The sequence below is a fragment of the Pongo abelii genome, chromosome 6 (assembly GCF_028885655.2).
Source record: "Pongo abelii isolate AG06213 chromosome 6, NHGRI_mPonAbe1-v2.0_pri, whole genome shotgun sequence".
Lineage (NCBI taxonomy): Eukaryota > Metazoa > Chordata > Mammalia > Primates > Hominidae > Pongo > Pongo abelii.
Genome location: NC_071991.2, coordinates 55,144,224 through 55,168,723, shown reverse-complemented (window position 1 = coordinate 55,168,723; position 24,500 = coordinate 55,144,224). Strand labels below are relative to the sequence as shown.

The window sequence follows — 24,500 nt, the reverse complement described above, 5'->3', positions numbered from 1 at the left end:
CACATATACACCATGGAATACTATGCAGCCATCAAAAATGATGAGTTCATGTCCTTTGTAGGGACATGGATGAAATTGGAAATCATCATTCTCAGTAAACTATCGCAAGAACAAAAAACCAAACACCACATATTCTCACTTATAGGTGGGAATTGAACAATGAGAACACATGGACACAGGAAGGGGAGCATCACACTCTGGGGACTGTTGTGGGGCGGGGGGACGGGGGAGGGATAGCTTTAGGAGATAGACCTAATGCTAAATGACAAGTTAATGGGTGTAGCACACCAGCATGGCACATGTGTACATATGTAACTAACCTGCGCATTGTGCACATGTACCCTAAAACTTAAAGTATAATAATAATAAAATAAAATAAAATAAACAAAAAAAACCCGATCATTTGAAGGCTGTCTCAAAGAGAGATGAGAGTCCAATTTTGGAGACCAGCTAGGAGGCTCTGGGTCTAGAGAATAAATAATGAGAATTATATATATATATATATATGCACATACACAAATATATTAAATATATGTACATATATGTGTGTATATACACACATATATACAGTGATGCATCGATTAACAAAGGGGATATATTCTGAAGCATCTACATTGTTAGGTGATTTTGTCATCATGTGAACATCATAGAGTGCACTCACACAAACCTGGATGGCAGAGCCTACTGCACACCTAGGTTATGTGGTATGGCCTGTTGCTCTAAGCTACAAACCTGTATGGCATGTTACTGTACTGAATGAATCCTGTAGGCAACTGTAACGCAATGGTAAGTATTTGTGTATCTAACCATATCTAAACATAGGAAAGGTACAGTAACAATATGGTATTATACTGTTATAGGACCACTGTTGTATGTGTGGTGCATTACTGACTGATACGTCATTATGCAGAGAATGTGCACACACGCACACACATGTACATACACTCCCCAAGTGCAACATCCTGGCAATCTTACCCATACTGCATCCCCACTCTTTTTTTTTTTTTTCGTTTTTTGAGACGGCATTTCACTCGTGTTGCCCAGACTAGAGTGCAATGGCGCAATTTCGGCTCACTGCAACTTCTGCCTCCCGGGTTCAAGAGATTCTCCTGCCTCAGCCTCCCAAGTAGCTGGGATTACAGGCATGTGCCACCACACCTGGCTAATTTTGTATTTTTAGTAGAGACGAGGTTTCTCCATGTTGGTCAGGCTGGTCTCAAACTCTGAACCTCAGGTGATCCACGCGCCTCGGCCTCCCAAATTGCTGGGATTACAGGTGTGAGCCACTGCGCCCCACCTGTATCCCCACTCTTAACACCATGCCTAGCACAGAGTTAGCACTCAAATCTTAAATAATATTGGGTTACATTAATATTCAAGGGGTTTGCTTTACTGATTTCTATTTACCATCATTTCAATCCCCTTCTTTCCAGCAGTTTCTGTGAACTACTTTTATCAGTTAAAGTAACAATCATGTGCATTTAAAGACATGTTTTTGTCTAGTGTCTGATCCACCATTTATATGTTTAATGTCCTTTTGAATTGCTAGTTATGGGGTAGTTGAGTCTCTAATCCCTGCCTCTGAAATCCATCTGTATCTACCCAATTTACACATGTCCCAAATCTCTCTTTCTCCATGTTTCTTTCTACTCTTTCCATCCCTAACATTTATTCTTATATTTTTCTGATTATTCCCTACTAAAGAGACTTAGAATTAATACTGGAATCAAAATTCTCATCATTGCTAAAAATTAGTACTACAGTATATTGCCAGATATGCAGTTTGCAGTTAGGAAGGGATTGGCACACAGTAGAACTGCTTGATAACACTGGTTTGGGTAGGAAAAAGCTGGCATTTATACATAAACTCATGGTACCCCGTGGAAATCTGGGCAAGCTCAGCAGACAATACTAATGAGGCCTCTGATTTTCTTCCACTGGGTGAGATGGAAAGTCATTGCAGATTTTGAGTGGAATAGCATGATCTGGGTAGTAGATGCTCTGCTAAGGGTAAGCATGTTGCTCTAGGAACACAGATAGGGATCTTCATCTGGCCTTCCCGGATCAAGAGGCCTCTTGGGAGACAGCCAAAAGACAAGTGTAAAAAGAGCAGAGATCAGCTCAAGCCGAGGTCTGGAGGTGAGCACCAGCATGGAAGGCTCAAGGAGTGGAAAGTCCAGGCTGGTCACTAAGGGCCTTATGCAACATGAGGGTATTTGAATCCTCAGGATTCAATTCAAATGGATCCAGCAAAGAATGACACAGTTAATGATACATCTTTTATAAAGATGACTCTGGCTGCTGTGTGGAGGAGGGCAAGGAGACATGAAAACCACAGAAGAGAATCCAGAGGTGATGAATGCCTGCAGTAAGGCATCATGGCAGCAATGGAGAAGAGGTGACAGATTTCTGAGAAATCAGGAAAAACGACAGGAGTTTGCAATGGACTGGCTGTTAAGAATAAGGAAAAGGGATGAGTATGAGGTGACCTTTACATCCCTAAGCAAGGAGGTGACAGCCGCAGATAATAACCAAGTCACGAAAGTGGATGAGATAACCTTGATGGGTATGTTTGTTTTATGGGTGTAAAGAACAGGACCAGACACATAGCTCACAGCCCCAACAAAAGACACCCTCATTCTGCTTTACCTCCAAGGAAGCAAAGGGGCACAGGGTGAATCAGCTCTGTACTACAGGTAAGAGTCACAGGTCTGTACACAGTATTGTTTAAGATATCAGACCTTGGCCAACATGGCGAAACCCCATCTCTACTAACAATACAAAAATTAGCTGGGCATGGTGGTGCGCACCTGTAATCCCAGCTACTCCAGAGGCTGAGGCAGAACAATTGCTTGAACCCGGGAGGCGGAGGTTGCAGTGAGCCAAGATCATGAGATCATGCCACTGCACTCCAGCCTGGGCAACAGAGTGACACTCTGTCTCCAAAAAAAAAAAAAAAAAAAAAAAAAAAACAGGCTTTAGAAAAGAAGGTTAGCAGGTGCATTCTTTTTGAGCATGGATTGGAATTGGATATTTGGGTTTCTAAAAATGAGACTTGGAACTGTTAGATCTCAATGTACCTCATTCTAGAACAACTTGACTTATGCACATATGGGGTGCAGGGAACACTGTGTCAGACCTGACAGGAGAAAGTTAGTTTTTTAAGCAAATATTTCATTTCTCTCTTTTGGATTCCAGGTTCTCTGTGTTCTCCTACATAAAGATGGCAACAGTAGAAGGGAGACATTGCCATTCTGGCTGTCCTTGGGATTCAGACTTGGTAATGAACTGCAAATACCCTGGCTGCTGATGCCTGTCTGCCCCCAAGTTTTAGGAGACAGGGGTAGGCTGAGGGCTGGGGTGATGAGCAGGCTTATATGCCAGGAAACCTGTGCACTAATTTTAGGTTCAATGGCCACATTGGAGAAGCTACCTTTAGGAGACTGCAAGACTGAAATTGTATTAAAATGATAGGATTTGGATCCTTGTTGAGATAAATGACCTGCTAGATTAGAATCGACCAGCTAAGGTTTTTATTAGCATTTTTCACAATTACGAGTATTGGAAAGGTGAGGATGGCATATGTTGACAGGGTGACAAATAGCAGGAGATGTGCATGTCAAAGTTTTGATCTGGGCTGGACTGTCATCTCCCTTCCCCAAACTATGCCGTAAGGCAGTTGACTCATTTGTTGAAATGACAAATGGACATGCGAAAACTTTTATAATGTATCAAGGTGAGAGAAAAGGCCCCTCCATATTTTTTTATTCTATCCTTGGCTTTGTTAGGACTGTTGTTCGATTTCTGTATTTCTAATCTCACAGGCACACTTCAGGTTTTCATCCTTTATAACCAAGGGGATGAGCTAAGGTGCACGTCTATTCTCCAATGGTTCATCTTTTGGGGATTCTGGGCTGCCTCTTTTGAAGCTTGCTGTAGAACTGAGTCAACAAAAGCTTTATGTGAAACCCAACAAATTGTCGCTACTCAAGCACCATGTTAATGAGACAAAACAAGAGTGAACTTGGAAGTAATGTTTCGTTGGTTTCTTTTTTGTTTTGTTTTGTCTGTGTGTTTTTAGTTTTTGGTGCATAGTTTTGCCATGGGAAAAATGTCCAGGAATGGCTTTCTCTCCCTTGACTGTACTTTTAGTGACGTTGCCCGTAATCAGGATTTCCACAACATGAAACGTTCAGTGAATATTTGAAAATCTTTTCTTTCCTGTTTCTGCATCCTGTAACCACAGTAACAAGAATTCTTGAGGTGGCAGGAGGTTTTTTAAGACAGCAAATTATGGTTGAATTGTTAATAAATATTGCAGATGAAGTGGAGAAATGACTGGCTTTGTATAAAGTGGCCTTCAATGTGCAAATGGATATGTCCTTTTGTGCAAAACCAATTAAGTCTAAATATACTGTATATGGTCGCTTTTGCCACAAAGTTGTTAATTCCTTCCTGCGGTACAGGAGAGGAGAGAGGATTGGCGAACACCATATTAAGATCAGGTGAGGCCGGGCGCGGTGGCCCACGCCTGTAATCCCAGCACTTTGGGAGGCCGAGGCGGGCGGATAACAAGGTCAGGAGATCGAGACCATCCTGGCTAACACCGTGAGACCCCCGTCTCTACTAAAAAAATACAAAAAATTAGCTGGGCGTGGTGGCGGGCGCCTGTACTCCCAGCAACTCGGGAGGCTGAGGCAGGAGAATGTCGTGAACCTGGGAGGCGGAGCTTGCAGTAAGCCGAGATCACGCCACTGCACTCCAACCTGGCTGACAGAGCGAGACTCCATCTCAAAAAAAAAAAAAAAAAAAAAGATCCGGTGAGAGAGCCCTCTAGCGGGAGATCATCAGGGCGCTCATCAGGGCCGACACTGGAGCAGAAGACAGCTGAGAAGTCAGAGATGGAATGTTAAATTTAGCCTACAGGGTTGAACTGCACCGTGTAAATAAACACACTGTGACTTGCCATGTCCTCCTGCTGACTTGGAAGATGTTTACTAACAAATCTGCCCTGTGGAATTGTCAAGAACTTATTGAGGCATGTCCAAAGTTAAAATAATCATTTTAAGGACATGCAACCTTCTTCATAGCCCTCACCAGAAATGCCTGGCCTGGGCAAGGTCAAGGAGTGGGGGATACCTTTTGGTAATAAACAGTCTAAATTGGATGAGATGACCCTCCCCTCCAATCCCCAAGGGCTAATGAGGGATGGGGTTTTCTCATCATTCCAGTTGCTTTTTTAAAGAAAAGAATGCACCATTCTCACCCTTGCCTTCCCCAAGGCTCCTCTGAGTTGAGCCGTGAATATTATTATAATTCAGTGGGTTATCTTCTTATACCTAGAAAGAAAATTACAAAGCACGCTTTTTTTTCCAAAATCCCTGACCATAATGCATACCTGAGGTTGTGATGCCAAATTCACACAAAAATTTTCATACCCTCTTAGCTACAGTGGTGATATTTCTTTGGTCCCTTATTTCTGTCATTCATTATTTATAAATAAAATGAGAGGAAACTTTAAAAATCTTAAAATTTTGCAGCTTAAAATGAACTCATGGTATTAATGGTTTATATGGGGTTTTTAAAAGCATATTGTATGGGAAATGCACTGCCTTTCTAAAATAAATAAATAAATACATACATAATATCTCCAATGAATCAGGATTGAGGCTCCTTGCTCACCACTTTCTTGTTGACCATCATTCATAAGTCCCTCTCAAGGGTCCAAAAGCTTGTTTCCAGGCAACAAGAATCAGACTTTGAAGCCTATGTCCTTCAAAGCCTGCATAAGGTTCATAACCCATGCAGTGGAGTCCGCCAGTGAAAATGTGGACTCAGCACATTTTAGCCAAAACCACAACTGCCTCTGCTTCTAGTCTGTGACCCTAGAGAGCCCATGAGTTTCTAGTCAGCCAACCTGGTTTGTCCTTTTTTAAACAGAAAATGGCAATAGCAAGGATTTATAAATACTATTTATACTCCAGGGACCCGCTAAGGTCTCATGTCTTCCTTGAAGCCTGCTCAGCCTGAAAAACATGGTCATTTCTGGACTCTTGGTGGCCTTCCTCTCTGGGGAACCAGCATGGCTGCCCAGTCCTGTGCTGCGCATTGCACAGTGGCTTAACTCGCTATAGTGTATGCCTCTCTGCCTGGTGCATGTGTATGCCCTTAAGAGCAAAGACAGCTCTGATACCCTGGGTCTAGTTCATTCATTCAGTCACTCACTCAAGTCGTTTATTCATTCGTTCATACAGTAGTTATTGAGCCAGATCCAATTCTACTCTTCGGGGATATATTTTTGTGAACAAAACAGAATCTTTTTTCCTGATGTGGAGTCCTTGGGGTTAACGAACATTCAACTCATAACCACAAATGGAAATTTTCCACAATGATAATATAAACTTATACCCTATGATAAATGTGACAGAGGAAAAAGGAATATGGTACCCTCAGAGAAAACAGTGAATGGCCTTATTTAGATTTTGGGTCAGAAAAGGCCTCTGAAGTGGTGATATTTAAGCTGAAACCCAAAGATACATGGTATCCCTGTACAGTAGGGCTAACAAGTATTTCTTGCTTTGAGAAATGATCAGCCATTTCTAAGGTCACGTGGTTGGTATGAACCTTCCAACTGTGGAGAATCCTCCTGGCTGTGGCTTCCAGGGCAACCCCTTCCCTCCTTTATTTGCCACCAATCTCCCAATGTTCTTTCTGGTGTTCCCTGGCTCTAATAACCCATGGACACCTCCACCATGTCAGCTGAAGCTACAGCTGAAGTGAAGCAGTTGTATCTCAGGGCTACTTGCAGAATTAGGACAAAACTTTTTCTTGCAAATATATTTATGAAGCGTCTAGCAGTCCATTAGACACTTATCTTAATAAAAGAGCATGTGTCCTTGGTAGTCAGTGTTGCAAAGTGAAAAGCACATGGCCTTTGGGATTCAGCTGATCTAGGTTTGAACCCCAGCCCTGCAGCCTCAAACAGACGATTTCTTAGTCTCAGTTTCCTCATCTGTAAGATGAGGGCAAACTCACTTTAAACGCACAAGGTCTTGCGTTTAAAGGACTAATGTAACACACCCAAGAACAGAAGACAGTCACCAGACATTCATTGTAACCTTCTGCATTCCCTTTCTCCACAACTTTCTGACCTCTATGGGTCCCAGTTTCCCCTGAGCTTCCCAGTTCTCCCCTCTACTCCATGATCACATGAAGGCCACCATCCCCCATTCAAAGCCAGCTCCTAGAGCATGAATCTGCTTCCCTTGAGAGACACAATGGGCCCAGCATGAGCCACCCAGGACCCAATAGCAAGGAGGATGTGAGTACCTAAGGACTGAGCAAGACTTCAGTCCTGCTCAGGAGAACAGTCCAGGGGATGACAGGGCACAGGAGCAACTCCCATCATCAAGTGGGGAATCAGCCAAGGATGTGGTCCAGGAGGAGACCTGGGGCACCAAGCAGGATGATCATTCAAAACCTGATAGCGGGGGCCAGGTACTCATGGACAGAAGCCCTGGGGTGGGGAGTACAAGAGAGAGGAAAGAGGGGCTATGATTTAGGGCTCCCTAAGACCTGCAGGAGCTTGTGCACAACATAGGCACTTGGGACTGGGTCATCTAAAATAAAGAGTCCCTTCTAGGTCACCAGGAAAAGAGGTGTGAGCAGGACCCAAAAGTGTCTCTCCCATAAGTAACCTGAGATCAGCCTTGGGAATGGGACGGGGAAGACAGAGAACTGCAAGAGGAGAAACTGACAGCAGACAGGACATTTTGCTTATCTGAAAATGCTATTATAGTCAAATCCCTCTTACTCCCTTACAGGTAAGCACAGACACCTCCAGCTTACAAAGGGCAGATCCGAAAGGCCGGAGTGCGCTGTTGGCTGATATCCAGCAAGGAACTCGCCTGCGCAAAGTCACACAGATCAACGACCGCAGTGCCCCGCAGATCGAGAGTAAGTGAGCAGCCCGGCCAGGCCTCCTGTGAGCCAAGGACAGGACAGGCATGTGAGGCACAGCCAGACACCCCTGGCTGGGGCCACAGCTGCTTCCCAGGACACATACGGAGCCATCTCAGACCTACTCATTGGACAGGCCAAGTGGGCAAGAGAACCAGAGCTTTCCCTCCAAATCTGCAAATGGTTTACAGAATATCTTCCATCCTTTTCATATTCTAAAAAGAACTCCACAATGGGACAACTTTTTAAAAATTATGATAAAATACACATAACATAAAATTCATCATTTTAACCATTTTAAAGTGTTCAATCAGTGCCAATTATTATATTCACAATGTTGTGGCAACAATCACCTCTATTTAGTTCCTTACATTTACATCACCCCTAAAGGAAATCTCATACCCATTAGTAAGTCATTCCCTATTAGTCCCCAGCCCTTGCCAACCCAATCTACTTTCTGTCTCTCTGGATTTGCCTATTCTGATATTTCAAAGAAATGGAATCATGCAATAAATGGCCTTTTGTGGCTGGCTTCCCTCACTTAGCATAATGTTTTCAAGCTTCATAGATGTTGGAGCATGTATCAGTACTTCACTCCTTTTATCATTGAATATTTAATTGTATGGACACACCACGTTTTGTATATTCTTTGTAGGGTAACATTTAAAGATCACTCACCCTGTGTCAACATGGTCCTCAAACTCAGTGATAGAAAGTGAAGGGCTCACTTTTTTAAAAATGCAAAATTTTTGTTTCACTTTTCACAAGGAGAAAGATTTATTAAGAATTCTGTTTCAGAGGACGGTATGACTGAAGCTTGCTGTCTTCTAGAATGTGACAGAGTAAATTGAGTCCTGTGCTCAGGTCAGGCGACCCACATTGAGTTCTGGTTCTGCAACCAGACAAATCGGGGAGCCTCTTTGAGGCTGTTTGGTCATCTGTGAAATGGGGAGACAATACCTGGCTCCTTTTTTTTTCTTGGTCAAGATTGTTGAAAGTTGAAATAATATATGCAGAACTCTTTAGTACAGATCGAGCATCGCTAATCCAAAAATCCCAAATCTGAAACTTTTTGAATGTCGACATGATGCCTCATGTGGATGATGAAGATGATGTTGTTAACCCTGAAGAAAATGTGCCACCAGGTGACATGGTGGAAGTGTATGATGTGTTTATCGAAGGACAAGAGCGGCACACATTCATAACAGAACAAGAAATGATGTCAGTTTACAAAATCAGAGAGAGGCTTCTGAGACAAAAACCATTGTTAATGAAGCAGATGACTCTGGAGGAAACATTTTTAAAAGCCAGCTAGCAGAATGCTTCCTCAACTCTGGAGGACCTACTTCCTGGTCTCTCAGTGGTTTCTGATGTTTCTTCTCACCTGAAACAATGAGATCCAGTGTACAGTAACCTCTAATCAAAACACAGCATCGCAGGAGACTGAAAGCCTGCCTTTGTTTGTTGCTGCCGTTGTCTAACAGCTGATCCGGGTATTCTGGTGATACTACTGTGTTGCTTAGTTACCTTGAACACATTATTTTTTTGCTGTGTTAATGGTATGCCATATTTTTAACTGCTAAGTACTTATGTGTGAAGAAGTGTGGGAAAATGATTGCTTATTGGTAGCATAGAAATCCAGTGTCAGGAATGATGGTGATGGACAAACCACAGATTGTCCACATGGGAGGCTGAGATGGTGACACCTTTGCTTTCTGATGGCTCCATGAATGCAAGCTTTGTTTTATGCACAAAGTTATTTTAAAATATTGCATGAAATTAATATTTCATTAACTTCAGGCTATGTGTAAAGGTACATATGAAACAAATACATTTCATGTTTAGACTTGGGTCCCATTCCCCAAGATATCGCATTATGTATATGTAAATATTTCAAAATTTAAAAAAAATCTGAAATACTTTGGTCCCAAGCATTTTGGATAAGGGATACTCACCCTGTAATATAAGGTATTATTATGTCTTCCTATGTTTTGCTATGATGTGCATGATGGTAATTCTTAAAGATAGTCCTAAAAATAGAATTATATCTCCTATCTGTAATTATAAATGTCAACACACAAGGACAGACAAATTTTTAAAGAAATATTTTCAACATTGAGAAATATTTTCAACATTGAGTACATTAAAAATTAGTTCCTGGTTAAACCCATGATCGAATTGGTTAAGCCTAATTAACAGGTAAATCAATTTCATTGAAACACTCACTTCCTAATCATTCTCATGAGTAAGTAATGTACAATATTAATACTCAGAATAATCTGGCCACTTTCATCCACCAGTGGGCAGTGTGCCCTAATGTCTCTGTGCATATTAGCTTCAAGTTGTTAAATATTTTCTGCCAGGAATTCTTGTCTAAGCTGAGTATCTTCTCGTTTTCTGTAGTTGGTAATCACACATGTCTGGAAGGCTGGAGTTAGTGACACCTTTCCTCAGGGGCTCATGATCTTTCCGTTCCATAGATTAAAAGGTGCAGGGAGGCGCGAGGGGCTGGGGGCTTGAGGGCTGGAGAGACACGAAGGAAACTGCCAGGGCACGATCATTGCAGGCTTTACCTCCTGCCTGCTGTTCTGGTCAGCGCTCTGTGGACAAGAAGTTAAAATGACTGACTGAATTAAATCTGTGGGTTTTCTTTGTGTAGTCCTCCATAGCCAAGTTGAAAATAAGAGCAGCTCTACACCTACCACATTGGGGTTTTCTAATTCAAAGGTGCTGCCAGTTGCTCTGTTAGCATCTACAAAATGGCAGTGTTCAGGTCCTTTTGTTTTGATCACTTTTTAGGGGACTTGAGCACAAATGGTTAGTTCTTTGGTAGGATTGGAGAGGGCAGGGCGTGTGAGTCTACAGGGTATCAAGGCAGAGGGTGTTTGGGGAAGATGCCAAGTGAAAGGATGACATTGGAGGTGGGAGAATGGGAAGGCTGACAAGGGCAGTGGTAGACCAGTGTTAGACCATGGTCTGAAATGAGACCTGACTGCTCAGCTCTGCTCTCAAGTCCTTGCCTATTTGTGTCTTCTCTCTAAAGATTCTAAAGGAACCAACAAAGAAGGAGGAGGTTCTGCAAACACACGAGGCGCGAGCACACCTCCCACCCTGGGAGATCTGTTTGCTGGTGGCTTTCCTGTATTGCGACCAGCAGGCCAGCGGGATGTAGCAGGTAAGGAAGAATTCATTCTAGCTCCCTTGTGGTCTGTATCTCCTTAACTTGTGGAACCATCTGGGCAATCCACATATGCCAGTAAGCAACATGGTTTTACTGAACAGGCATGATAGAGTAGAAGATCATGTTCTTGGGACCTTAAGCACTGAAAACTTCCAAAGTACAAAATGGTTCTTGAGAAATCTTTTAATTCATCATCCTGTTTAAATTATTCCATTGTAATAGCTGAAAAATAATAGTGTGTAATACTTAGTGATGGCGTGATGGTAGCCCAGACTGCAAAGTGTATATAGACAGAAGGTCCAAATTGTAATAGAACTTCATAGTGACATCACTGTGGATGCATTAGCAATGCATGAGTTGTAATGATTCAGTCATCATATCAGTTAGGTACTGCTGTGTAACAAAACACCCTAAAACTTAAAAGCTTTAAACAATCATTTTTTAGCCTACTATTCTGTAGGTTAGCAGCTTAGAGTAGTCTTGGCTGGGCTCCCTCTTGCATCTATAAAGAACTGCAGGTTGTGTAGGTAGCTTTGCTAATCTTATATTTCTCATATTTTTCCAACCTCTGGGGCCTCAGCTATAACCACTGGCCTGACTCACCTCTATCACGTGGTCTCTCAGTATCCAGCAGGCTGTCTGGGCCTTGTTTTCATGCCAGCAGCAGGGTTCCAAGAGAGAAGACAGAAGTATAAATAAAGTCTCTTGAGGCTTAGTCTTGGAAGTATTACTAGGATGTAACTTGGAAGTCTAAGAAGTATCACTTCCTACCACATTCTCTTAGCCAAAACAAGTCACAAGGATGGGGAAATAGACTTCGCCTCTTGATGAGAGGAACTGTAAAATCATATTTCAAAGATTATGGAATCAAGCATAAGTGGGTAATGAAGGCCATGTCTGTAATCAGTCTACCTCAGTGATTTTTGTTTCAGTGGGCATCAGATGTTTTGAAAGTATTGCATTAAAATTGAACAAATACAAATTTACCTGAGAAAAAAAAAACCTGTTTTTCCTATTCTTGTTCTCTTTAACCAGCAAGCTGAATAAACTCCAGGAATACCATTAATACAGGAGGAAATACAAAGGCCCAAATATTCCTCGTACCAGATCTTCCGTCATGCGACTTTTCTAACTTTTTCAGTGGCGTCTGTGACTGTTTAATGTTATGGGATGCTTATGCTGCCTCACTCACCAATAAAAGTCCAGCAAAGAAAAAGACTCTAGGATATTTTGAGATCCCACTTGAACCTTCTCAGGAGCCATGTTCATTTCCTCATTTTTGCTGAAGGGTTAGCAGGAAAGGTAGGGCACAAGGTCTTCCTCAATAAAGACAGTGGATATTCTTCAGTGTCCTCTTCTTTTTCAAAATTCCTGAGTGCTATCAAACAAATATCCTTTGGAATAGAAGGCTTCCACCAGTTTCTCTTCATAGAAGATAGGAGAAATGGGCCCCAGTCAGGTTTTCATAGGAAGCAGCCAAAAATAGCCAGCAGGAGTCCTACTGGTCTGCTTGTCTCCAGTGGGACATAAGTGTCAGATGTTTGAGCCACTGTAATGGGGAAGACAAGAATTTATCTCTTTAGAGATGGAGGTCCATAAGGAAGTGACTAATGATGCCTGTTCCAGGATGGAAACTCAAGGAGAAAGCCACCAGATAAACACATGGACTGGGTACCATGTCAGGGCAAGGCAGGCCATGGCTCCCTGCTCCCAGCACTTTCCCGGCAGCACTTTCCCGGCACTTTTCCACTTCTCATCACAGGAAGGGACTTGAGCCTTTGCTCCCTCTCTGATCTTCTGGCCTACCTTTCTTGGTGGTTCATGCCATCCCCTCCACTCACAGTATCCTCCTTGCTGCTCTTCACACACCAGCATGTTGCTGCCACTGGGCGCTTGCACCGACTCTCCCTTGGCTTGAAAGGCTCATCTGCAGGTGTCCACGTGGCTCAATCTCTCCCTTCCTGCAGGTCTCTGCTCAGGTGGCAGCTAATCAAAGTGTCCGTGAGGTCTTCACTTATTATCCTATATAAAGGTTCAGTCCTATCCTTTCATTCCATATCTCCTTTTCCTCAGTTTACTTTTCTTGTATTACTCAGCACCATCTGACATATCATGTATTCACTGGTTTATCTGTTTATTGTCTGTCTGATCCATCTGAAGCTAAGCTCCATGAAGGCAGGGACTATGTTTTGTTCATTGCCATAGAAATGCCTGGCGCATGGCAGGTGCTCAGGAAATACTTGCTGAATTGCATGTGTGAATGGTAGTGTGGTGGCTGACATTCATTAGGGACCATAGCACAGTGTCATGGGTTCATGGTACTTTTAGGGACCCATGAAAATATTTAAATTTCTTTTAAAATCAGAAGAAAACATACGACCTTTTAGGGTCAAAGAATGTATTTGTCTTTGTACCAGTGCAGTCATGAATATAAATATTTTTTTAATGGAGAAGAGGCTCACAAAGGCAAAAGTGCCTAGGGACCCTGGAGTCATAATGCAGCCTCGGCTTAGAGCTCCAAGGGAGTGAGAATTACAATAAGATACGATGAGTAAACATTATTTCTGGGTTTAATAGAATATGTAATGAGACTTCCAAGGTCTTCTGGAAAACATTCAGATTTGAGGAAGAAGGAATATTTCATCTTTTGATAAACCTGCACGTTCTAAAAGCTGAATCCTTTCCTATGGGCACAGCATCCATGATGCCCTCAAGCTGGCCTTTCCCGCCACCTCCTGGCCTCCTTTGTGTTTTCTTTGGATTTCTAGGGCTCGCGTTTCCATTGTGAAGGACAGCCTCCTCCCTTACTTCCTTCAACTCCCTCGGAGCTCTCTGTCGGCCCAGGCCTGCGTCCTCCACTTGCCTGCACTTACATCGTCAGCCCCTCTCTCCCCTGCAGTCTCACCTTCCTCCCTGAGGGGCATGCCCGCCCTCGCTTCTGCTGCGCATGTTACGATAAAAATGAGTTTGCCCACATTTCTCATTTGGTTGGTGGCTTCATCAACACAGGATCCCCTACTTTTAACTGACTCACTTTAAGGGTTTTTGAATCTCTGAGACATGGTGTCCTCAGTTACTTAAAAGGTTTGGATAGGCTATTTAAGGGTAGGCTTTGCTCTGTTTTGCAAACTTTTATTATCCCTTTCAATTTCATTCAGCCACTGGGCATGTAGGTAGGCTCTGCCTTGTTTAGGCAGCTGCTTAGGTTCTCATCGTCATCTTTTTGTATTATATAGAAAAAGGTTTGAGAACTTCTAGGCAGGAATCCCTGAGCTGACACCTGCTAATACCATCCTCACCCTACCTTAAGAACAGCCATTCCATAATGTGGTTAGAATATTACGGTCTAGGTGACTGTCACATTATAGCCAGAGGGGCTCATATTTGGAAAGCCAGATACCAAGGTCTTACCTACTTAGCTTCACCTGAGTCACCTCTGCTAGGCCATGCTTTGATTGGCCTGGCTTTTGGCATCCAGTACTTTAAGTGTATGACTTAGCCTCTGATTGGGGTAAACACACAGGAGACTCAAGTACTGCAAATCTCAGAACCCCCAACAGATGCTGGGGTTTCTAATCTGAAATGAAAGCTGCAGGTCCCATGCTGTAGCACCCAGGAAGTAGTGGGTGTGAGAAAACATCATTTTTCAAGTGTTGTCCACATGTTGTCATGGTGATTATAAAATATAGGGGAAAACACCCCCCAGAATTCTTATTAAAAGAGCACTAAATCTGGAAGAAATATTTTAATCTGCCTCCTGAGTAGACAGTGATACTCCAAGGACATCTCTAAGCAGTAATTGCAGAACTTCAAGGCAGTAAACAACGAGAGGAACTTTTTCTTATTAGAAAGAGGCAGAGCGAAAAAAGGGTGAGAACTAGCAAAATGGTGCAAGGCTGTGCGGAGTATAGAGGCCCCTCCTGGGGACGTGCTCCACCCGAGTCTTCCATGAAAACCAAACGCAAATGCTTACCAAGAGCAAATCGTTGTTGTTGAATTTAAAAGAGGAATTGAATTTCAAGCTGGGGCAGATGCAATGAAGGATCTATAGGGTGAGAAAGCTAAAACCCTTGGGAATTAGCATAAGTCTTTGGGAAAGGAGGTTTTGAATTTCCAGAGGTCATAGAACTGCGAGGTTCAAGGTCATTGGACCTGGGTTGTCAAGGGCAAATGTCTCCCTCCAGTCTTACCTTATGTATTCAGGGAATCATGAAGTTGCTGCTCTCAACACAGAAACAAAGAAAGTCATTGTTCACAAAATGCTGGGAGTGAAGAAAACCTCCCTAGCCAGGAGTGCTGGTTGGTACACCTAAGGGTCCAAATTAGAGCATAAGGGCTGATGGACCTAGCAGGTGTCAGTGAATGAGTGTGAGTGTGGCCTTGATTAGGAAGGGCAAAAGACACCCGGGCAGTCCTGACCCTCGGCTGGGATACTAGAGGCCCAAGGCAGATGACAGCAGAGGTGGCATGGATAGGAGGGCTGGAGGCCTGACCTGGGCTTGTCGTTAATGCTGGCAAGGACTTTGGATCTGGTCCAGTTGGTCCTTCTGGGTGACAGCTGCGGCACCTGAGGCCTCTCAGTGGACACGTGCAGAAAAAGCGGTCTACAGTGCAGCTCACTGCGGGCAGGCTTGAGTGTCCTGAGTGCCTACCTGCGGGGGCTTTCTCCTTCTTTATTGCCGCGCTCACCCAGAATCTCTTTCACTTCCAGGTGGCAAGACAGGGCAGGGCCCTGGCTCCCGCGCGCCCTCTCCCAGGCTTCCCAACAAAACCATCAGCGGCCCGCTTATCCCGCCTGCCTCTCCCAGGCTAGGCAATACCTCCGAGGCGCACGGCGCTGCCAAGACAGCCCCGCCTCGCCCCAACGTGCCTGCCCCGCCCCCTCCCACCCCACCCCCTCCGCCTCCACCCTTACACCCGCCCCTTCCCTCTTCCTCCCCCATCAAAACTCCGCTTGTGTCCCCACCTGGCCCAATGACCAAAGGGAACCTCCCGGTGGTTGCACCCCCCGTCCCCTGTGCGCCACCACCTCCACCTCCGCCACCTCCCCCAACGCCACCCCCGCTGCCCCCGGCCTCGGTTCTTAGTGACAAGGCAGTGAAGCCTCAGCTAGCTCCCTTGCACCTCCCGCCCATCCCGCCCCCGCTCCCTCTGCTCCCACCTTGTGGGTATCCCGGGCTCAAAGCGGAGCCCGCCAGCCCTGCGCAAGATGTGCAGGAGCCTCCCGCCCCGCCGCCCCCGCCGCCCCCGCTCCCCCCGCTCCCCCCTTATGCTTCGTGCGCCCCGAGGGCTTCTTTGCCCGCGCCCCCTTTGCCAGGAGCTAATAACAGCAGTGAAACCCCACCCCCGCTACCCCCTAAATCCCCCAGCTTCCAGGCCCCACCGCAGAAGGCCAGTGCGCAGGCCTTGCCCGCCCTGCCTGCCCCTCCGGGCTCCCAGCCGTTCCTGCAGAAGAAGAGGCACGGCCGACCAGGTAAGGAGCGCTGCCTGGCCCAGTGCCCCTGGTGGAGTGCAATAAAATCTTGTTGTTGCACAGGCCTTTATTGTTGCAGGTATTCATTTCAGAGATGGACACCAGGGGTGAGGGAGGCAGAGAGACTTGCCCAAAATCATGCTGCATGTAAGCAAGGGATCCTGGCCTTGATCTCCTGCCCTTACTAGCTCTGTGGCCCTGGGCAACCACTTGGCCTCTCTGTGCTCCCTTCTATTCATCTGTAAAATGGGGATAGATAGCAGTAGTTGTTACCTCCTGGGCTTGTTGTTAAGGATTAAGTGAGTTCTTAGGTTTGAGGTGCTTGGAACAGGGCAACAGTGAGCTTGAGAGGGATTATTTATTCTTACTACCATCCTTCCGACTCCCGATCTCCTCCCTGAGGTGAAGGGGGCGTGAGTGTGGCTTGTTTCCAGAACCAGGCCTCCTTTTATATTTGCCCGCGTTTTCCTATCTGGCTCCCAGCCAGAATCTTCACCGGCCCTCAGCAAACTGGATTCCCACTCTGCCTTAGTTTTCTCGGGTTCTCCAGCTGACTCGAGAAAACTGAGGGCCTGTATTTTGAGCCAAATATTAAAAATAATTCCTTCACATATGCAGCACAGGTTATTTGAATTGAGTGTTCATGCCCCATGGCTGATTTCCTTGATCCCTCTAGTAGGAGGCTTCATTCAGTTTTAGTGCCCCTGTGAATGGAAAGTACCTCCACATGTCCACAGACACACCCACATCCACACATGCAGACACACTCAAACATATGCACACTCATAACACACACATCCACATGCACACCCCCAACACACATATTCCTTTGTCTTTTAGAAAATCTTTTGATGCAGAAAGCTTCTTAAAAGTATTTTCTTGACTTAAAAATAACGCAAGCTTGTTGCAGAGCTAATAGAAGGAAATTCAAATTGGCCAGGTACGGATGGCTCACACCAGTAATCCCACTGCTTTGGGAGGCCCATGCATGAAGATGGCTTGAGGTCAGGAGTTCTAGGCCAGCCTGGGTAACACAGCAAACCCCATCTCCACAGAAAATAAAAATAAAAAATTGGCTGGGCATGGTAGCAGACAACTATAGTCCCAGCTACTTGGGAGGCTAAGGCAGGAGGATCGTTTGAATCTAGGTGTTCAAGGCTGTGGTGAGCTATGATTGTGCCATTGTACTGCAGCTTGGATGACAGAGCCGGATGCTGCTGTCTCTGAGTAAATTAAGTAATTCAATCATCCATAATAACATCACTCACAGATGAAAACTGCCATTTGGATAGGTTTCTTCAATTCTTTTTTCTGAATGTATGTACACGTTTACATGGTTAATACCGTTTTTCACATACAGTTTTGTTTTCCGTTTTTTATTTAATATTATATTAAAAACAATTTTATCAAGTTGTTAAAATGTCTTTATAAGTATGACAATATATTCCATATTCCTCATGTTAGATATCTAAGTTGATTCCATTTTTTTGTTATTATGAATAATATTGCAAGAAATACTTTTGTAGAAATTTTAATCCACGTTTTTGATATTTTTCTAAAAGTATTGGTGTCTTAAAGGGAATTCCTGGTGCAAAGAGCAAAGATATTTTTAAGCCTCTTGATTACAAGAGGTAAGGTTTTAATCATTCTCTTTTCACTTGACTGGTCACCATGAGGGCCAGCATTTGGACTGGTAAGCCCCTTCTGATATTTGTTATTTTCAAATATTTATGATGTGATGAAAAAGACAAAGCTTTTTTTTTTTGAGACACAGTTTCACTCTGCCACCTAGGCTGGAGTGCAGTGGCAGGATCTCAGCTCACTGCAACCTTCACCTCCCAGGTTCAAGTGATTCTCGTGCCTCAACCTTCCGAGTAGCTGGGGTTACAGGCGTGCACCACCACACCTGGCCAATTTTTGTATTTTTAGTAGAGACAGGGTTTCACCATGTTGGCCAGGCTGGTCTCGAACTCCTGACTTCAAGTGATCAGCCCACTTCAGCCTCCCAAGGTGCTGGTATTACAGGTGTGAGCCACCATGCCCGGCCAACAAAAACAAGGCTTTTGATTCAGAGGGCTATGAGTTCAAATCCTGAGTTCCCCACCCACTCCTGTGGAAACTCACACCACTTGGGTTTGTTTTTTTATTAATACTGAATTTTTTTATTTGACAAATGAGCCTACTAATAACACCTTTCACATAGGATTATTAGGAATATGAAATGAGAAATTTGCATAAAGGGCTTGCATGTAACTTCAGCTCCAGCAGCATTATTTCCTTACCACACAGTGGGGCAGCTGTTCACCCAGAAGAGGGGCTGCAGTCCTTTTACTGCATGTGGGAGCAAGTAAATTCCTCATAGATCCTTGTGCCCAGAAAGGGAAGACCAGAAAGGGAGAGGAAGGCAGTTGGGAGGAAGAAGGGAAGATGAGCAGATGCTGAAGGGACATGAGACGCGAGGACAGCGGCTGATGACTGAGAATGCCTGCTGCAGCTGGGGCCCCTTCATCTGCTCCAGAGTAGTGAGCCCCAGGCCAGGATGGGGACTCATATCTGGCCTTCTTCTTTGCATCTTTGGATTTGAAACTTGGTTTGTCCATGTTCAAAATAAGGGCAATTTCTACTTTAGCCCAACATGGGGGGAAAAGAGAGAGGTAGTAATTGTCAAGATCTTAACACAGATAGTAATAATGTAATTGCCATCATTTCAAGAAGCAGAGTGATGTTTGCAGTGCCACTGAAGAAATAAGCAGCAGTGGAACCCCTGCATTGATGTGCCAGGATAGCAGATTTTGGGTTGCCAGATGAACCATACAGGAAAGTATTGGCAAAGGAGATAGTGAGCCTCTCAGGCATGATCAGAGAAGGCTGGAGGAAGTGGGTTGGATTCAAGTTAGGCCCTGGTGGGCACGTAAGATTTAGGTGGACCAGAAGGAGAAACAAGCATTTGCAGTGCTGGAGAACCAGTGTGAGCAGGGACACAGGGGCAGAACAAGCCCCTGACGGCTTCCTCTTCAAGCCTCCCTCTGGGCCTCTTCTATAGACAGCCCTTCCTGTTCTTACCACTCTCCAGTGATTCCCCTGCTTTGGACTGTACCCGATGATGAAGGTTATCACCATCATTAATATTATTGCAGCAGCTAACATTTATTGAGGACTTACTACATGCCACTCAACTTAAATTCAACTCATTGAATCTTCTCAATAACCCTGGGAAGTGGGTATACTATTTATTACTACTCCCATCTTACAGATGAAGAAACTAAAACACAAAGAGGCTATGTTATTTATCCCAACGGGAGAACTGCAATTTGGTGCCAAGCAGGTTGGCTCCAGAGGTTGCCCTTTTACTCACTATATCATATTACATCTGAAGATGGAAATGCCTAATATCTCACATAAGGTTATAGCATCCACCATTCCCATCCGTGTTTCTGAATACACCATCATCTTCTCTGTAAGGGGCCGGTGGGGGAAAGCTAAATCCACCTCCAGCACCCCCTGCGAGATCACCCACCACAGAGCTTTCAAGCAAGAGCCAGCAGGCCACAGCCTGGACCCCGACGCAGCAGCCTGGAGGTCAACTGCGAAATGGAAGCCTGCACGTCATTGGTAAGTGGGTTGCACCCTCTGCCGGTTTGGCTGCCAGTAGAAAAGTGATTCTCCCAACCTCTGGAGAGAGAGTTTGCTGGCCACAGTGCTGCCGTCTCAGGGTGCGTGCTTCTTTCATGAACGGGGCTCACTCCAGCACCAGCCAGCCCATAGGTTCTGTTAAATAGGGTTCCTTTCAAGGCTTTCTGCATGGTTTCAAGGCGCACTCTCTAGCCTTCTAATTCAGATTAGAGAAAGGGAAGAAAAGCAACATTTAAACTGTGTGTGTGCGCGCGTGTGCATGTGCGTGTGTGTATGTGTGTCTATGGAGAAATCAATGCATAAGCCTGAAAGAGTAGAATGATATGGATAAGGAGAAAGAATACATAGAAGGCCCACCAGGCAGAGGGACATTTCGAGTACAAGTATGGAGGTAGGCAGGAAAGTCACCTGGGGTCAGATGTGAAGCCGTGGAATCTTTGGATCCCTTCCATGTGCTGGGCTAGTGTCCGACAGAGGCCCAGATCACAAAACAGGGGCTCAGCCCATGAAAGGGCCACAGGAGCCCTCCCCTCCTGCCAACAGATCCCAGAGCAGAAGCTGTTTGCTTTGTGGAGCTCAGGTCCCACCCTAAACACAGGCCATGCTCCTCCATTCCCCAGTCATTCTGCCCATCTCTCCCTCCCCTTGAAACCCTCCCAGGAGCTTCTCAGGTGCTTCAGGCTGCTGGGGCTTTGCCAGTTCCTTGTTGGCACCAGGGTCCCCACCTCTGATTCTGGACCCTGGAGAGCCCCATGCCACTTCCACCCCTTTAGCAGCTTCCTTATGGTGTTACTGGTTGGAGTATGTTCAGGTGGGTGACAGGGAATGACTGGATTTCCCTCTTCCTGCTTCCCTCCATCCCAACCAACCAGTAAAACTTGAGAGGTGAATGGATGTCTTAGGGAGAATGGCCCTGTTGTTAAAAGCCTTGCACTGAGCAGGCAAACAGAAAACGGTGGATGCAATCAGAGTAATCTCTGTGCTCCTGGAAATGATCAAAACTTGGGTCATGACAGTAACCTGAGTAACTCTTTCCATTTCGCATGTGTGCAGATGACTTTGAGTCTAAATTCACGTTCCATTCTGTGGAAGACTTTCCCCCTCCGGATGAATATAAACCATGCCAGAAGATTTACCCCAGCAAGATCCCCAGAAGTAAGTACCACCTTGATAAGACTCCTGGCATTTCCCAACCCTTCAAAATTAGGTGCCCGCTGTGCATCAGTTGGTCACAGACTGTCTAAAGGATGATGTCATGATTTTACTGTACCACTGCAAGGATGTAGTGCTGTGCATAGTTCCGGAACTTTCAGGACATTGATTTCTCCTGATACCTAAGTGTTCATTTAGAAATTTTTACAGAACACCAAGGATAACTGTTTGGCATCAGATTTGGATGCCTAAACTTACCACTCATCCCTCTCCTCCCTGGGGCTTTTGATAAGGGAACTAACCAACCCAGATAACAGCAAAATAGGATATTTTGCATCAATCACTGAGGAAGAACCTGAAAACCCCTAATTCAGAACTCTGGCAAATCATGACATGGAGAATGTCCTTAGGTCAATGGTTCTCAACCTTAGCAACATATTAGAATGACCTAAGGAGCTTTTACAAATCCTGAAGGCCAGGCTACATCTAAACCACATAATCAGAATATCAAGGTGTCAGGATTTTTAAAAGCTGCCAGGTCATTCCAACATACATCCAAGGTTGAGAATAATAGCCCAATAAAGGCCCGCCCTCTCCTGATTTCATTATGTGGTCAGACTTTAAGAGAAGACATTTAACCCAGCTTAACTGTTCAGCCTTAAGAGTAGAGAGATAAGCCAGGCATGATCCATGCCTGTAACCCCAGCACTTTGGGAGGCTGAGGCAGGAGGATCACATGAGGCCAGGAGTTTAAGGCCAGCCTTGTCAACATAGCAAGATTCCATTTCTACAAAATATTAGCCAGGTGTGGTAGTGCACACCTGTAGTCCCAGCTTCTTGGGAGCCTGAGGTGGGAGGATTGCTTGAGCCCAGGAGTTGGAGGCTGCAGTGAGCTATGATTGTGCCACTTCACTCCAGCGTTGGTGACAGAGTGAGACCCTGTATCCAAAAAAAAAAAAGAGAGAGAGAATGAGGTGATGAGGTGGAGGAGCCAATTCTTGTCTGGTACTGGGCCAATCAGATTGGGCAGGAGCCAGAGTCAGCATTATGGAGTGAGTGTCAAATGCATTCCCACCCCACACCCTAAGTAAGCCCCCATTCCAGACCTCTGTGGACCCAGGTGGAAAATCAGTGTCCAGGGTTAGCTTAAGACCAGGAATCGTGAGCCAGCCCGTCTTCTTTCAGAGGGAACTTAGTGAAGTCCTTTCTGCAGAACTCAGCTTCCTGCAGAGCAGAGGGAATGCAGGCCTGCCCTGTGCTCAAGTGGAGGGGGCGTGGACCTGCCCTGTGCTCAGGTGGAGGGAACCCAGGGCCCTGTGCTCAGGTGGAGGGGGCGCAGGCCTGCCCTGTGTTCAGGTGGAGGGGGCGTGGACCTGCCCCGTGCTCAGGTGGAGGGAACCCAGGGCCCTGTGCTCAGGTGGAGGGGGTGAAGACCTGCCCTGTGCTCAGGTCGGGGGAATGAGGGCCTTCCCTGTGCTCAGGTTAGGGGAATGTGGGCCTGCCCCGTGCTCAGGTGAGGGGAACGCGGGCCTGCCTTGTGCTCAGGTGGAGGGGGCATGGGCCTGCCTTGTGCTCAGGTGTGGGGAACACGGGCCTGCCCTGTGCTTAGGTGGGGGAAACATGGGCCTGCCCTGTGCTCAGGTGGAGGGGGCGCGTGCCTGCCCTGTGCTCAGGTGGAGGGGGCGAGGGCCTGCCCTGTGCTCAGGTGGAGGGGGCACAGGCCTGCCCTGTGCTCAGGTGGAGGGGGCGAGGGCCTGCCCTGTGCTCAGGTGGAGGGGGCGAGGGCCTGCCCTGTGCTCAGGTGGAGGGGGCGAGGGCCTGCCATGTGCTCAGGTGGGGGGAACATGGGCCTGCCTTGTGCTCAGGTGGATGTTCATCTCTGGGTCCGCTGGGACATCTCTCTGCTGGCCTGTGTGGCTGTACATTTAGAGATATAACCTTGTGTGCCGTTTCTAATAAAATGTAAATACCAACTGCTCTGAGTTGAGAGAGAGAGAAAGGGAGCAGTATGAAGGAAGATAGAGGGAAATCCCACCCACTGAAGGTTAAATAGAACATGAAGGGCCAGCAACGGGCGAAGACTGGTGCTGTGTCCATCTCCCATCCCTGCTGAGTTCAGCATGCTCACATGAACCGCCTGTCATACAGCAGGCACCCTATAGGCACCAGAGGCTGCAAAGTGTAAGAAACAAGCTCTCCTCCACCACGCACCCACCACACACACTCCTGAGATCGATGAGAATTAGACCCCATAAGAGTGTCTTACTCAGTGATTGTTTAGAGTGCCAAGGGCACTTCAGTGGGCACAGGGGTGCAGGTGGATCCTGGGGGCCTGAAAGCCAGAGAGAGAGGGTCACAGTTTCACGTGGGTGGGAAGGCAACCAGGGTGAGGACAGGACAGACCCAGGAGAGAGCGTGATTGTGCTGGGTGCATGTAGGAACCATCTGTCCCACGTGGTACATCAGGGCCCAAGGTGCCTGGCTGGGTAAAACCATACAGGCTGCCAGAGGTGCAAGGTTGGGAGTGTGTGTCCATATACAACACCCCTTTTCCCATCTTGTGAAATATGCACAGGAAATCAGCTCGATAAAAATCTCAGTGTTTGTGTTCTTATTGGAGGACACAGCTTAGGTTCCCCAACAGCAGACCTCCTAATACTGCACCCAGAATTAGGCTCCTTTACTCCCTCAGGCAGCAGGACTCACACATGAGGAAACTGAGCCTGGCCCCCTGCAGTCACAGAGTGTGCCTCACGGGACTTTCCACATGGCAGGGAGAGCAGAGCCAAGGGTCCCCCTTCATCAACAGGCGGCCGGATCTCAGAGTGGGCCGGAAGGAGCCAGGCTGCACGGGGCTGCCTGCACATGAACCTACGGGGACAAGGAGATAAGGGTGCCTTCTAACAGTCTGTGTCCTGCCTAAGGCATTGGAGCGTGAACCTGTAAGCAGGGAAGAACTGTCAGTGAAAACACTAAACGACAGTTCCAGAGCCGTCATGGACCCTGCAGTGGATGCTGTGGATGTTCGTGCCTGGCACTGTTCTAGGTGCTTTGCATACCTTATCATTTGTCCTTAATGCAGAGAGTTTCCAGACAGGGAAA

General features: G+C 45.9%; 1 protein-coding gene across 11 annotated transcripts in view; it reads left to right on the top strand.

The window, feature by feature from the left end:
• Positions 1-24,500, top strand: part of WIPF3 (WAS/WASL interacting protein family member 3) — a 197,646-nt gene that overhangs the window by 144,065 nt on the left and 29,081 nt on the right. For all 11 annotated transcript variants that reach the window (XM_054560582.2, XM_054560578.2, XM_054560581.2 and 8 more), the window contains 5 exons: positions 7,824-7,956; positions 11,003-11,134; positions 15,852-16,613; positions 20,076-20,225; positions 21,300-21,401. In XM_054560582.2, the coding sequence (XP_054416557.1) occupies positions 7,824-7,956; positions 11,003-11,134; positions 15,852-16,613; positions 20,076-20,225; positions 21,300-21,401 (1,279 nt within the window). The remainder of the gene's footprint in view (positions 1-7,823; positions 7,957-11,002; positions 11,135-15,851; positions 16,614-20,075; positions 20,226-21,299; positions 21,402-24,500) is intronic.